Source organism: Erpetoichthys calabaricus, chromosome 8 (assembly GCF_900747795.2).
Source record: "Erpetoichthys calabaricus chromosome 8, fErpCal1.3, whole genome shotgun sequence".
In the NCBI taxonomy this organism is placed as follows: Eukaryota; Metazoa; Chordata; class Cladistia; order Polypteriformes; family Polypteridae; genus Erpetoichthys; species Erpetoichthys calabaricus.
This window is the reverse complement of record NC_041401.2, coordinates 163,549,442-163,565,794: the sequence shown is the minus strand read 5'-3', so window position 1 is coordinate 163,565,794 and position 16,353 is coordinate 163,549,442. Positions and strand designations below refer to the sequence as shown.

Genomic DNA, 16,353 nt, shown 5'->3' with positions numbered 1-16,353 from the left:
CCCAAGAGAAAGAAAAGAAGGTCAACTGCCAATGTAAATCTTTTAAGAGTAGAAAAGAAGGAGGAGAATCCTATTCCCCAATACAAAAGCTTATTCTAAAATGTTATTGATTAAATCCTGCCAGGTTTTTAAAAGGTTTTGAACAGATCCACTAAGTGAGAATTTGATTTTTTCCCGTTTCAAATAGTATATAACATCAGTTACCCACTGACTTAAAAGAGGTGGGCTAGGATTCTTCCAGCTGAGCAGGATAAGTCTACATGCTAGTAGTGAAATAAAGGCAATTACAGTTTGTTTGTCCTTCTAAACTTTTAGCCCATCTGGAAGTCCACCAAACACAGTTGTTAGTGGATTAGAAGTGCTTGTGACACCAAGGCTGTCTGATAGGCATTTAAAAAGTTTGGTCCAAAATGACGCTAATTTGGTGCATGGCCAATACATGTGGCCAAATGAGGCTGGAGCTCAATTGCAACATTCACAGGATGAATCTTGCCCTGGAAACATTTGGACAATTTTAAATGAGACAGATATGCTCAATAAAATATTTTAAGTTGAATAATTGTATGCTTTGGACATATGGAGCTAAAGTGAATTCTGTACATGCCTGCCTTCCATTCTTTTTCTGAAATGTTGAGTAAGAGATTCTTTGCCCACTGTACTCTGGGATCTTAGAAAGGAAGGAACCTTTATATATATATATATATATATATATATATATATATATATATATATATATATATATATATATATATATATATATATATATATATATATATATAAAGATGCTGTGGGAGTCCTCGAGAATGGTCAATATTTTCTCTGGAATAGAAATAGGTGGGAGGTGAGTAAAATTTGACAGATTTTGTTATCTAAAGTTTCTGATTTGGAGATAGTGGAAAATTTGTGTTGATAGGAAGCTAAATTTGGATTGTAATTGTTCGTAGGATGCAAAGACATTATCTATGTGCAGATCTCTAAGTGATTTAATCCCGTACATTTTCCAAATATTAAAAACTGTGTAAGTATGAGAGGGCTGAAAATGGTGGTTATTATGTAGAGGTGCCACAGATAAATGCTTCTCTATCTTGAAGTGCTTCCTACATTGGTTCCATATTCTGAGTTAATGAAAGACAATTGGATTATTAGCATTTTGATTACTTCTGCAGTGGGCTGGCACCCTGCCCAGGGTTTATTTCCTGCCTTGCACCCTGTGTTGGCTGGGATTGGCTCCAGCAGACCACTGTAACCCTGTAGTTCACATATAGCAGGTTGGATAATGGATGGATGGATGATTACTTGTTTTTACTGGGGTACAAAGCAAGGAATATAAAGAAGTACTGCAGGATTTTATTTTTATTGCAGACCAAGCCTGTGTGACCTGTCTGGTGTTCATCTATTTGTGTCAATGTCCAGGTTTTTATAGCTTGTATATTGCTGCCCAATAATAAAATTGAAAGTTACGTAGAGCCATGCCACCTTCTGCTTTAGGTTGTTGTAGGGTCGCCCTTTCGATGTGTGGAGGTTTTGGAAACCAAACAAATTAGGTTATGATTGAATCTAATTTTTTTTTTTAAATTACTTGTTAATGTATATGGGGATGCTTTGAAATAGAAAAAGAAGCTTAGGAAGGATGTTCATCTTCACGCTGCTAAAGTGAGGTGGAGAGTAGACCACCTCTACACATCTTGTTTAAGTTTTTCATGGAGACAGCAAACTTTTGTTGAAAAAAAGCTTTTATGTTTACTTGTGATGTTTACCCCTAGGTATTTAAACTGAGCAGCAATGATAAAAGGGAAGGTGTCCAATCTAATGTTGTATGCCAGAGAGTTCACTGGGAAAAGCACACTTTTATTGAAATTAATTTGAGTCCAGATATCGTTTAAAATTCTGCTAGTGTTATTAGGACTACAGGCACAGTATTTTCTGGGTCTGATAAATATAGTACCATATCATCTGCATAAGTCTTTCTCTGATAATCCCCTTTATCTCAGAAGCATTTCGAAAGTAAACAGCCAATGGCTCAATGGCAATTGCAAATAGCAGTGGTGACAGGGGGCATCCTTGTCTGGTACCACGTTCTAGTTTGAAGTAGTCAGAAATAGTGTTGTTAATGCAAACTGAAGCTTCTGGACTGGTATACAGTAATCTGATCCATGAACATATGTTTAGGCCAAACACAAATGTGTGCAATGTAGTGAACAGGTAGTCCAGTTCAACCATATTGAAAGCTTTTTCTGAATCCAGAGATAATAAGATCTCAGGGGTATTGGACTTCATGGGTAAATATATTACATTAAACAGGCATCGAAGATTGGAAGCTAAATGTCTGCCTTTAATAAATCCAGTTTGGTCCTGTGATATTACTGAAGGAAGTACTTTCTCAGTCCTTCTACCAAGAACTTTGGAAAGTATCTAAACATCATTATTCAGAACTGATTGGTCTGTATGATGTGCATTGTAATAAGTCCTTACTTTTCTTAGGCAAGACTGTAATTGAATGCTTGGTGAAAATTTTGAGGTAAAATTTTATTGTCTCTGGCTTCTGTTAATCTTGCTAATAAAAGGGGAGTAACTTAACTGATTTTTTTTTTTATAAAATTCGGCAGGGTGGCCATCAGGGCCTGCTGCTTTCCTACTCTGAAGTGAGTGTATAGGGTCTAGTAATTCTAAGAGTGTCAGAGATTTATCCAATTCCTCTGCACTGAGAGTATCTAGTTGTGGTATCTGTAGTACATTAGGTTGTGCCTTGTCTTCCTTAAACTGAGTAGAATGTAAGGACTTATAGTAGTCTCTAAATGTGTGCATTATATTTCTATGATCAATGATTCTGTCTCCGCCTGTGTTAGTAATTATTGGTACTTCATTGCAAACTTCCTGCTTGTGGATTTGTTGAGATAAGATCTTATTAGCCTTCTTTCTGTGTTCATAGTATTGATGCCATGATTTAAAAATGAGTTGTTCCATTTCTTTTGTTGTTAGGAGGTTGAGTTCTGATTGCAAAGCCTGTCTTTTCCTGTAAGGTGCCTAGTTAGGGAACCTGGCGTGTTCTTGATCTATTCTGGTAATTTCACTGATTAACTCTGATGCCTTTTTGGCTTCCAATTAGTTTTTGTGGGAGAGATATACAATAATCTGTCCTCTTAAAATTACCTTCAGAGCTTCCCAGAATATTCCTGTAGAGAACTCTGAGGATGTATTTGTCTCAAAAAAAATCAATTTGCTTGGATATAAATTCTGTAATGTTCTCATCAGCTAATAACAGGTGCTTAAGATGCCAGCTGCGAGATGTGTATGTGGTGTAGATGGTAGATGAGAGAATATTTTATTTCTCTTTAATGCGTGATTGAGACCTTTGACATTCCAGCTCACAAAGTTCACTGTTTGATCATAGAGACATATACATACATACAGTGGGGTAAAAAGTATTTGATCCCCTGCTGAATTTGAAAGTTTGCTCACTTACAAACAAATGAACAGTCTCTAATTTTATGGTAGTTTCATTTTAATGGAGAAAGACAGAATATCAACCAAAAATCAAGAAAAAAACATTGCATAAAAGTTAGAAATTGATTTGCTTGTCAATGAGTGAAATAAGTATATGATCTCCTACAACCCAGTCAGAATTATGACTCCTACAGATTACAATTAATCAATTACAGGTACTCCTTATCTCATCTCGTTATGTGTATAAAGCACACCTGTCCACAGAAACAATTTCTTCCATTCCAACCTCTCCACCACTATGGGCAAGACCAAAGAACTGTCAAAGGACATCAGGGACAAGACTGTAGACCTGCACAAGACTGGAATGGACTACAAAACCTTCAGCAAGAAGCTTGGTGAGGAGGTTATAACTGTTGGTGCGATTATTCGGAAATGGAAGAAATATAAAATGACCATCAATCACCCTTGGTCTGGAGCTCCATACAAGATCTTTCCTCATGGGGTGTGGATGATCATGAGAAAGGAGAGGGGTCAGCCCAAAACTACACAGGAGGAGCTTGTTAATAATCTGAAGGCAGTTGGGACCACAGTGACCAAGAACACCATTGGTAACACACTCCGCTGTAATGGATTTAAATCTAGCAGTGCTCGCAAGGTCCCCCCTTCTCAAGAAGGGACATGTACAGGCCTGGAAATTCACTGGCAGACTCAATGACATGCAAATCAATTTAGAACTTTTATGTAATGTGTGTTTTCTGGTTGATTGCTATTCTGTCTCTCGCCATTAAAATGAAACTACCATAAAAATTAGAGACTGTTCATTTCTCTGTAAGTGAGCAAACTTACAAATTCAGCAGGGGATCAAATACTTATTTCCCACACTGTATATATATATATATATATATATATATATATATATATATATATATATATATATAATATTATATATATATTATATATATATACATATATATTATATATATAATATATATATTGTGACGGATGGCCGGGGCCCATGCCTGGCCGGGACGCCCCTGCAGCATATGTTCCAGGGGGGGCAAGCGTGGGAAACACAATATCTCCCCCTGGACGCTAGATGGCAGCCTTCCTAGGTTGCAGCGGTGCCTAGGACAGGGCTTCATGGGGGTTGGAGTGTTGTGCAGCCCTATTGGGTTCCGTAGGCGCTGCCAGGGGGTGCTGCAGCAGGAGCTGCTGGACCCTTCTGGGCACTGGTTTCACCACACCCGGAAGTGCAGCCGGATGTCAGCAATCAAGTACCTGGAGTACTTCTGGATGCCCAATAAAAGGAGCCAGTAACCATCACTCATCAGCCAGGTGGAGGAGGACAAGGTTGCCTGTCTGGTGGTGCAGAGGAAGAGTGCGTTACTTTTGTGTGTTGGTGCTTTGGGACTGTGTTGTGGCTGGAGGACAAGGGGAAGATGTGCCCTCCAGCTGAAGAAAAATATACGTTTATTTGTTTTATACGTGTGCCTCCATGTCCAATCTGTGTCGGGTCAGGTGCATACTGTATATAGCTCCTTTTATCACTATATATAATTACTATTACATTTTAATGAGTTTTTTTTCTGAAAATTAACCCATATGTTTTTCTTATTTTATACTAATACAACACTGGAGCAGCACAAGGAACAGTATGGTCTCCTCTCTGTACACCTCCAACTATAAATATTACACCAGGGTCATGTCACTTGCAGAAATTCTCAGATGATTCTGCACATATGGATGCATTGACAAAGGAGATGAGACAGAGTATAGAATTCAGGTGGAGAACTTTGTTTAATAGTGTAAAAATAAATGTCTGCAACTTAACATTAGCTAAACCAAGAAATTGGTTATTGACTTTCATCGCCAAATTGCCTCTATGTCTGGTCACTGTTCAGAGAGTTGATGTTGAGGTGGTGCACTCCTACAAGTACTTAGGGATCCTCATCAGTAACAGGCTAGACTGGTCTCATAACACAGAAGAGCTATATAAGAAAAGGCAGAGCAGACTCTTTTTTTTCTTTTTTTTTCTTAGGAGACTTTGTTCTTTAATGTGGCTAGTGACATCATTCACATCTTCTACAACTCTGTGATGATGAATGCTGTTTTTAACGCTGTAGTGTGCAGGGCTGGTAACATCACTTTAAGAGTGGCCCACGGAGTTAACAAGCTAATTCAAAGGGCATGCTCAGTTATAAGACACACTCTGGACAACCTGAAAGTAGTAGTAAAAAAGAGAATGAAAACAAAACTGAGTGCCATACTGAACAATACTGCATATCCTCCCTCTGACACACTAACACTGAGCACTTTCAGGCAACAATTTATTCAGCAGACATGTGTCAAGAAACACTACAGGGGCTCCTTTATATCAATGATAATGCACCTACATAGTGTCTTACTGTAGACTGTAACTGCCAAGTCATTTTTGTTTCTTTTTAACTTTCGTTCTTTTTAGTCATTCTGGTATGAGTTCAGACCATAGTGATTGTGTATGTATATTTATCTATTTACTAATAAGCTTCTGTTAAAATCTATCTATCTATCTATCTATCTATCTATCTATCTATCTATCTATCTATCTATCTATCTATCTATCTATCTATCTATCTATCTATCTATCTATCCAGGATGTTTGCACAATCTTCACATGTCTGCATGTTCTTCATGATACTCCGATTTTCCTTTCACATCCCAAAAATTTGCATGTCAGTTTAATTTGTAGTTTCAAAATGAACTGGTGTGATTTCTTCATCCATTTATTATGACCAGTAGCTACCAAAAGGCTCATGATACATGTTACTTGTATGTTCAAGCTATATAAGCTACATTTAGACAAACGAAGGTAACTTTTATTAATATCTAACTTTATCCTTAAAAAATTAACTAGCCTGCTTTCCAGAACATATTATATTAAGTGTCATACATATGAATAAGACATGAGGTTTCTGTTTTTTTGATGTATTATTGTTTATGAACATTTTTATTGTAATGTATGATCAGCAATGTGAGTGATATTGATGCTTGTGGTATCTCAATATGCAATCTGCTATATGCCTGATGGTGCCACTGTTTTGACTGACTCTGTGCTTTTTAATTTTCTTTTTCTTTTTGGTTAACAATCCTCAATCTATCCAGGGACCCAAGATGGCCACAATATTGCATTTTCATTTTTTTATTCTTATTTTTTGAGAATACTTTTATTTTATGAGTTTACCTTTCTTGTTGTCGTTAAATCTATTTGACCTTTTTTTAATAGTGAGATGTGTTGAGTTTATTTCAGGAAGCCAGTCCCCAAGGTTTTACGAATGAAAGACAAAGAAGATGGCAGGAGAAATTTATCATCACTTGGAAAGACAGGGGTTACCTTTGAATTATTAATCACCTGACCAGATTTTACTTTGTGTTGAAAGATGTAGAAATGGACAATAAAAATCACCTATACATGGCCACTTAGTACAACAAATCATAAGCATGGATCTCCTGTATTAGCAGTTAGGTAGAGTAATTATGACACTTTTTATTTCTTCTACTGATGTCCATTTTTATGAAAGAATAAAAGTAAAACTTACAAGGATGTTCTGCTAAAATGCTATCATACTGGTCACAAGTTCTAATGCCATCTTCTGCATTTGTGACGCACTCCCACCAAAGGCCTCTACATTTCTGACTGACCTGTGAATAGAAGGAAAAGGAATATTTGTCAGTATAAGATTGTAATAAATCAAAAGAAACTTAAAAAAAAGAACTTAATCTTAGATACACTTTATTGTCATTAGAAAATGTTTCAGTGTTTACAGGCCATGCTGGTTTTGCATTTGATATCATTTGTTTTTGTTTTTGTTTTTTATTTTGTTTTATTAATGATCTTACAATGTTATATGAAACCAACATGGCCACCAGGTAGTGACAGCAAAGACTGTAGGTTAGGAGAAGTCCATCCTGATCAGGATTCCCTTTCTGCATATTTTTTCACCCATTAACCTGATTCTCCTACCTCAGGATTACCTAACTGTGGTAACATCAGAAGAGTCTTAGCCCATTACGGGACAGTCACACCAAGGCCAATTTAGAGTTAACAATCAACCTAATATTAATGGCCACATGCGAAATGTATGAGAAATGTGTCTCTGAAGCTGCATGGCAGCAGTGCTAACCACTATGCTGCCAATCTCCAAAAAACAGCATTGCTAAGAACTGTTCTGCATGAGGTTAAATTTAAATGGGCCAGAAAAATTAACAGAATTTTATTTTAATGAAAAATGTCAAACAATCTCATTACCCAACTAAACCCCCAAGCAACTTCATCTTTACTATCCTATCAGCATTTTTGGAATGAGTTTAAGAAAAGCTTTGATCATATCATCTCACCTCTAAGCTGTCATCAGCATTAACCATCCAACAGTCTGTCCATGTTGCTACAATGAGGAAGACGGTGGAGACCAGAGCCAGACAGAAAGCCATGAACTGGAGGACCACGATCATTCTCAGCTCTGGAGGACTCCAAGAAGAAAACACAATTTACAAAACATACCAAGAAGAGACCATGTTTTCTATAAGCAAGAATGTTTTGTTTTAATGCAAAAGAGGTTTTGTGAGCCCAAATGTTTCCTGAGAGTATAAACTTTCAACCTTAGATTAGATTCCAGGCTCATTTTTTTCATTCTATAATACCAAATGCTACATTAAACCAGACTTGTTTTCAATTTGATTTAGAGCCTCCTGGAATTCAATAATCAGCTCTTTTAAGAAAATATACTGTAGCACCCAATAACTGTCAAGATTTACCACTCCTGGGACCTCAGGAGTATTTATCATGGTCCATTACATTCTGTTATCTACTATACAGATAGCTGACTGATGTGTTCATTTTCCATATGTGCAGAATTAAAAATTGAGGTTGATGACCTAGAAATTTTGGAAAGTTTATGCTTTCCTTGATATACGAATAGAAACACAACTTTGTCAATTATACTTAACTGAAGTGCAGTTTTTCTGGCACTGAAGGAAAACGCTAACCATGCTCTAACCAAAAACTGTGATCATCTCTACAGAAAGCATACCCATCAGTCACAGTTTGTGCAATTATCTGTAACTGTTACACATATCGGTCAAGTTAAAGTATGAATGTACTGGCATGATTTTAGGACCACTAAGCAGTGGAGCTGATTTGCATTGAATAAACAAAGGAAAAGGTGACTATTTTAATTTTGTAGGGAAGCTGACACTGGAGATTGACAATGTTTAAGTCCCATGTCACATGACTTTTTCAGCTGTAGCCTTCATTTACATAATCTTAGCCAGTTGGAGGCAGTTGTCGACGGGTTCCTGTGAAGCCAATCATTTTACTGTATGTGACATACCTAATGACTGAGACCAACTAGTCTGAGACTGGCTAGAATAAAGTCAAACAAGTTTGATTTTCTCATTAATCCAGTCTCACATTATGCAACTTTTTGGCGTAGGGCAGGTCAGATTTGCTGATCAAGGTCGCTGATCTTGTCACTGCACCATTTCAGATTACATGAATGAAAATCACAGCCCATGTCACATATACAACTGAGCGTTGATCTTCCAGCATAGTCGTGTGTGTCCCTTTTTCTAACAGCCAATGGCATGCTGCCTGACAGACATGGCAATGTTCGAAGGGTTAAGAGCTGCATCAATTCAGCAGCAAACCCTGTTTTTTAATTCTTGTTTGGTTATGGTATGTAAAATTTGAGATATCAGACAAGACAAACTTCCCTTCTGCTTGTGAAGTAAAAAAAACATGCAGGTTCCTTACCTTGTTGCTACATTCTATGTATTGACCTTACAGATGAGCATTCATTGGTTCATTTGACTACTACACAGTCTGCCCCACCAGCTAACACGAAAATGAAACATCTTTGATTTTATCCTAACCAGTCATAGACTGGTTGATCTCTGTCATTTAGCATGTCAGATTAGACTATCAAATTCATGGGAGCATGCTGCCGACTACAACTGACTGCCTCGGACTGGCTAAGATTGTGTAAATGAAGGCAACAACTGAAATCCCTGGAAAAGTCATCTATTGTGACATAATCTTTAACTGGATAGATATTTTTTTTCCTCATTTATAAAGCTTGCTTACACACACAAAGAGGCTCACAATATGTATACACAACTTCCCACACAAAAATCAGAATTTATAAAACAAAACTTGATTGGAGAACATGCGTCATTTTATGACCCATGCATACGCAACCTTTTGAAGACACTGCAAAATAATGATACCCTTGATTAAGTAGGGAAATGCAGCCAAACCAGCTAAATGATGACTGATATGCATAATAATTGATATCACCAAGTCAATGTGTATTGACATGACAAACATAATGGGATGAATATGACGTACAGACTGTATTTTAGTTCCCTTTTAAGAGGGCCAATTCTGCGTATTTGCACCGAAGAACTTTTTTGGGTATTCGTCAGTTTATACTGGCTCCATGTTGTCTCTACTTAGAGTACTAGATGAAACATCAGGAATATCTAAGCAAAGCTTAACTGTGTAATTCCCACTGTAATTGGAGGCCATTAATAGACTGGCAGGGTGGCACGGTGGCGCAGTGGGTAGCGTTGCTGCCTCGCAGTTAGGAGACCCGGGTTTGCTTCCTGGGTCCTCCCTGCGTGGAGTTTGCATGTTCTCCTCATGTCTGCGTGGGTTTCCTCCAGGTACACCGGTTTCCTCCCATGGTCCAAAGACGTGCAGGTTAGGTGCATTGGCGATTCTAAATTGTCCCTAGTGTGTGCTTGGTGTGTGTGTGTGTGTGTGTGCGTACCCTGTGGTGGGCTGGTGCCTTGCCCGGGGTTTGCTTACTGCCTTGTGCCCTGTGTTGGCTGGGATTGGCTCCAGTAGAACCCCATGACCCTGTAGTTAGGATATAGTGGGTTGGATAATGGATGGATGGATAATAGACTGGCACGGAGCTACATCCAGTTTTCATATGTTGTGGGTGCACCTACATACAACATAAAATGTTCTTGTCAACATAAAATTTGCTCAAATTGCAATAAGGTCACCCACCGAGAATGAAGCTGCTTTTGTAAATCATAAGCTTTAACATTCCATTAATGCAAAGGTCATCTGTGATGCCAAGATGAGAATGACAAATGTTGTGGCTCAGTGTCCTGGATCAACTCCTGATTAATTTATTTTGAGTCAATGTTGCTTTGGCAGACATGATTGTACTATATGCGGTGACTGGCTTATTGCTATGGTAACTGGATGAACCCTCTTTGTTTTACATGACCTGTACTATTCTTTGTATGAGCAATCATGTCATTACATGTATTGTACCAGGTAATAGTGGCTACCTGGTCAGATGCTGGTGCCTTACGCCTTTCCCAGACCCAAAAATGCAGAGGACAGGCGTTATAATGCTGCACACATTCTTGTATTCTCCCCGTTGACTAACACAGTCAGATGCTCTTGAATGCAGGTGGTGGGGTCTCAATGTGTCTGAAGGAAGCTGCTCTACCAGCCAATGAAGGTCTGAAGCATTGTGATTGCATATGTATGAGATTGATTAGCATGTTCCATATATGGATGTTTCAGGTCTGCGTTTGAGGCATGTTCACCTATTCACATTTACAAGGTTGTTTAATTTACACCCTAATTAATCAAAAAGGTTAATTTAGAGGAAAACTGCTTACTGATTGTGAATCTGGTTGGACCAAAAACTTGCAGTCACAGTGGGCCCTAAGGAGAACAATTGCTTTACAGATAACAACGCAGAGTAGCAATTCATTGATCCAATTTGTCTATCCATTTGCTGAACCTGCTTTATGTAGGAAGCCAGAGTCGATCTCTCCCAGCAGCTTTGGGCACATTATAGGAACCAACACTAGATGATCCTGTTCACAGTGAGGCACAAGCACAGATTCACCCACACTTCTTCATGCTAATGGCCCTTTTAACCTAGAAGTGGGCCAGAACTGGAGTACACACCAAAAACATCCAAAAGTGCAGAGAAAACGCAACATAGATCCGGTATAGAACTTGAAGTTGTGAGATGGCAACATTAATCATGGATTTTCATTCTGTCAAAGAAATGTCTAAGATTATGTTCACTTTCCCTAGAATGGAAAAAATCTACACTTTCCTGTGTTTGGCCTCCTTCTGCATTGATGTTGGGAAGCACTGAACACAAGCCATTCAGCTTGCAAATAAGCAAATTGTTAGGTGAGACCTAAACATGTGAAGTATTTAGTCAAAACAAAGTTATCTCAGAAGTACATAAAGTGTCTAGATTTATGTTATGTTCTCTTTATTTAATTTGTTTTACAGACTGAAAAGGTTCTGTATAAATATAGTGGACTGAAATATGTTTATGAATATAAAATTGTGCCTGGCACTTTTCCTCTTTGCATAAAGAAGACACAACAGCATTTCCCTATGTGTCGGCAAAACCCATTCTCCCTGCATTATCATTTATTTTGAAGACCACCTCTGTGGTATACTGTCTGTTCATTGTGTGAAGAGTATTGATTTTTTTTTTCCTGGATTTTGCTAACTACCCACTTCTGTGTTCTTGCAATGTACCACCTTTATCTGTACAGCCCTTTATAACATTTTCATTTCATAAACCACTCTTCAAATATATGATTTATAAAGGAGAAGAACAGAAATTGCCACTCTATCAGAAGTATGTGCAGGTTTATGTATGAACTATATGGCAGTACGCGTAAAAAAAGAAACCCTTCTGGACAGGAGCAGACTGTGTCTCAAAACCAGCCCGGGCATCCTTCAACAAGAGAGGAGGTGACGTCCCACTCGGCCCATTATTATTCATTGTAATTTTCTTAAAATTTGTGATGAGTATGCAGCTCGCTACTTGCTATGAGCCTATGATATGAACTCTAACTAAACTGTTGCCAAACTTAATCTGTACACTGTTGTTTAGACACAACTTAAAATTTGACATGCTTAGAAATAAAATTGAATGAAAAATAAAGATTTAGTAATACAGCTTACACGTTATTAGATTACATGTCAAATGTCAATGTCATGTCCAAGTGCCAGTACCCTAATAGGCTAGCACTCCGACAACCAGAGAACAATAAAATGCATAATACATAATCTAAATGAATTATTAGTACCAAAGAATTTAAATACTAGATATGAGATAAATAAATTGCAATAATGTATATGCTAACCGAAATGTAGCGGTATTGAAACAGAAATCGACAAAAGGCAGTTTTGACCAAATCTTTCGCTGCAACGTTGTGTGCTGACAACTAAAACAACTTGATGATGTAATACGGTATATTAGTAATATAGGACTACATAAATCGCAGTACCGGACAGATATTGTTTAGTAGTTTACAAAATTAATTTTAATGTCAAACAGTAACCAGTACATAAAATTGATTTCATGAAACGGCTGGCCGATGACCAGACCAGAGTCCGCGGCCCACAGGGTATTGCTCAAATGCCCTAATGGCCAGTCAGCCCCTGCTTCTGGATCGTACAGGGCCCAAATACGCATTTCTTCTCAAGATAAATCTCGCTGTCTGTTTCCAATATATTAATTCCTGAGCCTTTTAACTGAATGTAAAAAAAAAAGTTGCACACGTTCATCTAATATTCACTCACGTTAGAGGAGAACTGAAGACGATTGCGGGAGTATCATGTATTATGCAAGACACCACTCCTTAATAGGTGACACAAACACACAAATCCATGCCGTTTCAGTTTAGACACCTGTGCATCTTAATCTAAAGTACAGACTCAGGGAACCGACGTGAAATGCGCAACACAGACAGCAAACTTTGTAAGGGGCGTCGGTCCCTCGTGGAACACAGAATCACTTAATGCCGGAGCCAAATAAAATTTGCTTCTACGGTTTAGCCGTAAAGCTGACTGCTTTGTATTCAAAGGATAATTCTTATCAAAATACAATTAAAAGAGTAATTTCTTATATGTTCGGAGTCTGCATATATACAGATAAAGTGCAAAAGAGGAAAGTTGAGGTAAAAAAAATCTATTGCACTATAGCGTAAAACGGCTTTCTCGTGTGCAAGAGCCAGGTAAGCCAGGTTCATAGAGACAAATCTAAATCAATAAAGGGACAATCAAGGCTGCTATGTGTGGAGTGATGTGACAGATGGCAGCACACTTTTCCAGCTTGCTGTGCACAACTCTACAGACCAGACTCCTGAAGTTTGTTTCCTAAAAGCGTTTTTAATTATAAAGACGTGAGGTCCCCATGATCAGGTATACAAGCAATTGGACAGTTTCAAGAAAACACTAAAAAAATTCCGATCTACACCAGTTATTAAAAAAAGAAGCTTTTTAATCTGACAGATGTTTGCAAAGACCTATCATAACCTATGCTTCGAATTTGAAAAGTACACCAGATAAAGACAACTAAGAGTGACATTCAACAACTGAGTCGGAAAGAAATCCATGCATTTTTCGAGCTGTCTTCCCCATAAAGTAAATGTCAACTGTTCAACAGAGATAATTAAGGGAAAAAAAAGCAATTTTACCTCCACTTTGAGCAGGCAGGACTCATGGTAAGGTACTACATGAAGGATCAGCCGTAGAAAAACTAAATTTCACCGCACGTGGCAAATAAGCGAAGATACAGGGATATTGTCCAAAGTTGAAGAAAAAAACCGCAATGAGCAACAATATCGAACTGGATTGATCCAGAATGGCAAAGAGGGGGTACATTATGCAGGACCCAAATTAAACATCTACTTAAAAGGCCAAATATAGAAAGCATTGACTATTTTTGGTTTCTAAAAGGCTGGCCAGATGTGCTTTGAATTTCTATTGCGCAGCCCTTTATTGTCCTAATTGTTATGATGGTTACGTTCTCGCGCCTTGCTTGGTTGGCTGGGGGTTGGGGCGGGCTTATGTACATTCTTCTTATTTTACGCCTTTTCACACCTGAATGCTATGCAGCACCATGTTTAGATATACATACCAACGCATATGACGTCAACGCTTTCCTTATTAGCAAACAAATGACATTTATGGCTGGAACCGGGCATGGCACAGACGTAAATTAGTTGTGTTGCTGAGTTCACTGCAGCTTGTCTACGCAGTCAATGCCGGCAACCGCCAAGGCTCTTCTGAAGTAATCCAAGGATGCTTAATGTATCCCATTCACTGGTTCTTCACGCGTCGCTTTGCCACCAGAGGGAGCATTAGTAGAGTTGGATAGCCAGACAATGAAACGCTGTAGTCAAAACATACAGGGGTGCGCACAAATGTTATTGAAGAGGAAGAAGCGCACTTTTTAACCTTTGAAGAATTCATGATTATATAAGCAAATTGTTTTTTGAAAAGAATCATTTTGCAATTGATAAATTGCAGTTACCCATAATTTATTTTTTACAGCTAGCAGTTACGCTTTTACAGTAAAAATATATTTTACGATTTACACATTTCAATTGTATGACAAATTCCCATCAGACTGAATCAAGTAACCTTCAAATAGGATCTTTTTTTCTCTGAATTATCCATCCATTATCTAACCCGCTATATGCTAACTCAGTGGTTCTCAAACTGTGGGACGGGCCCCCTAGTAACAAAAAGAAAACAAGAATCGAAAATATGAAAAATACATCTATTGAAACCTAAACAAATTAACTTAAACTACATTCTGATACTAGAAAAATAAATATAGAGTTAAATAAATGTCGATCAAAGTTAAGGTATAATAAAATATGCATCTATGATATATCATTAATTAAAAAAGAACAAATTGGTAGTGGGCTCCTTTCAAAAAAAACGTTAGGGGGGCGCGATTAAAACTGTTATGAAAACTCGGGTCGCAAATACTTAAAGGTTGAGAAACGCTGTCACGGGGGTCTGCTAGAGCCAATCCCAACCAACACAGAGCACAAGGCAGGAAACAAACATCAGCAGGGTACCAGCCCACCGCAGGGCTCGCGCACACACACACCAAGCACACTCTAGGGACATTTTCGATTTGCCAATGCACATAACCTGCATGTCTTTGGATTGTGGAAGGAAACCGGAGGAAACCCACGCAGACAACATGCAAACTCCACGCAGGGAGGACCCGGGAAGCGAACCCGGGTCTCCTAACTGCAAGCGCTACCCACTGCGCCACCGTGCCTACCCTCTCTGACTTATACAAATGAAATTATTTTGATACTAAACTTTAAGAAAAATGCTCTTTTAAAGAATTAAACCTTAGAAAGAAAGGTACCTAATGTGATGTGTTTTTATGAACCTTTAACAGTTCACAATTGTTAGTTTTGTTAATAACTTAATTAAAAGTATGAATTTATAAAAAAGCAGTGAACTGGTTTCATACATTTATAAGGGTAAAAGCACACACATTTGCTTTGGATTTATCAGAACTAATTTCATACTCTGTAAAAGTTAAAGGTTGAACATTTTTAAATAAATATAATGTAAATGTTTATTTATATATTAAAATTGTCATTTTTTTGAATGATTACAAATCACTCTTCACCTGTCTCACTTCCTTTTAAAGCAGACTTAAAAGTTGGTGAAGTGACCCTTTCGGTTAAAGGACAATTGGTTTCTGTTGTGTAAATCCCAAACAGAGAAGGCCTTGGTGGGGCAGGCAGAACCTACACTGTAAAAAATGTTTTTTTGGATCAACCTAAATAAATTACTTCACAAGGTAACAAGCAATTTAATTGATTTCTTTCAAATTTTAAAAAGTATTTGAGTAAACTTAATTCATTTGAGTTTGTTTTAACCTTTTCAAAAACTTGAATAAAAGCAAAAAAAAATTATTTAGCTCAAACCAAATTTCTTTAAAAACTCAAATTAACTGCGGTGGGCTGGCGCCCTGCCTGGGGTTTGTTTCCTGCCCTGCGCCCTGTGTTGGCTGGGTTTGGCTCCAGCAGACCCCCGTCACCCTGTAGTTA

The 16,353-nt window shown here is 37.9% G+C and overlaps 1 protein-coding gene across 1 annotated transcript in view; it reads right to left on the bottom strand.

Annotated features, from left to right (window-relative positions):
* Positions 1–14,229, bottom strand: part of LOC114656640 (claudin-16-like) — a 30,017-nt gene extending 15,788 nt beyond the window's left edge. Inside the window, exons 1-3 of the mRNA XM_028808272.2 lie at positions 13,963–14,229; positions 7,819–7,948; positions 7,020–7,122 (exon numbers count right to left, since the gene is read on the bottom strand). Coding sequence (XP_028664105.2) covers positions 7,020–7,122; positions 7,819–7,948; positions 13,963–13,988 — 259 coding nt within the window. The 5' untranslated portion in view covers positions 13,989–14,229. The remainder of the gene's footprint in view (positions 1–7,019; positions 7,123–7,818; positions 7,949–13,962) is intronic.
* Positions 14,230–16,353: the final 2,124 nt, after the last annotated feature.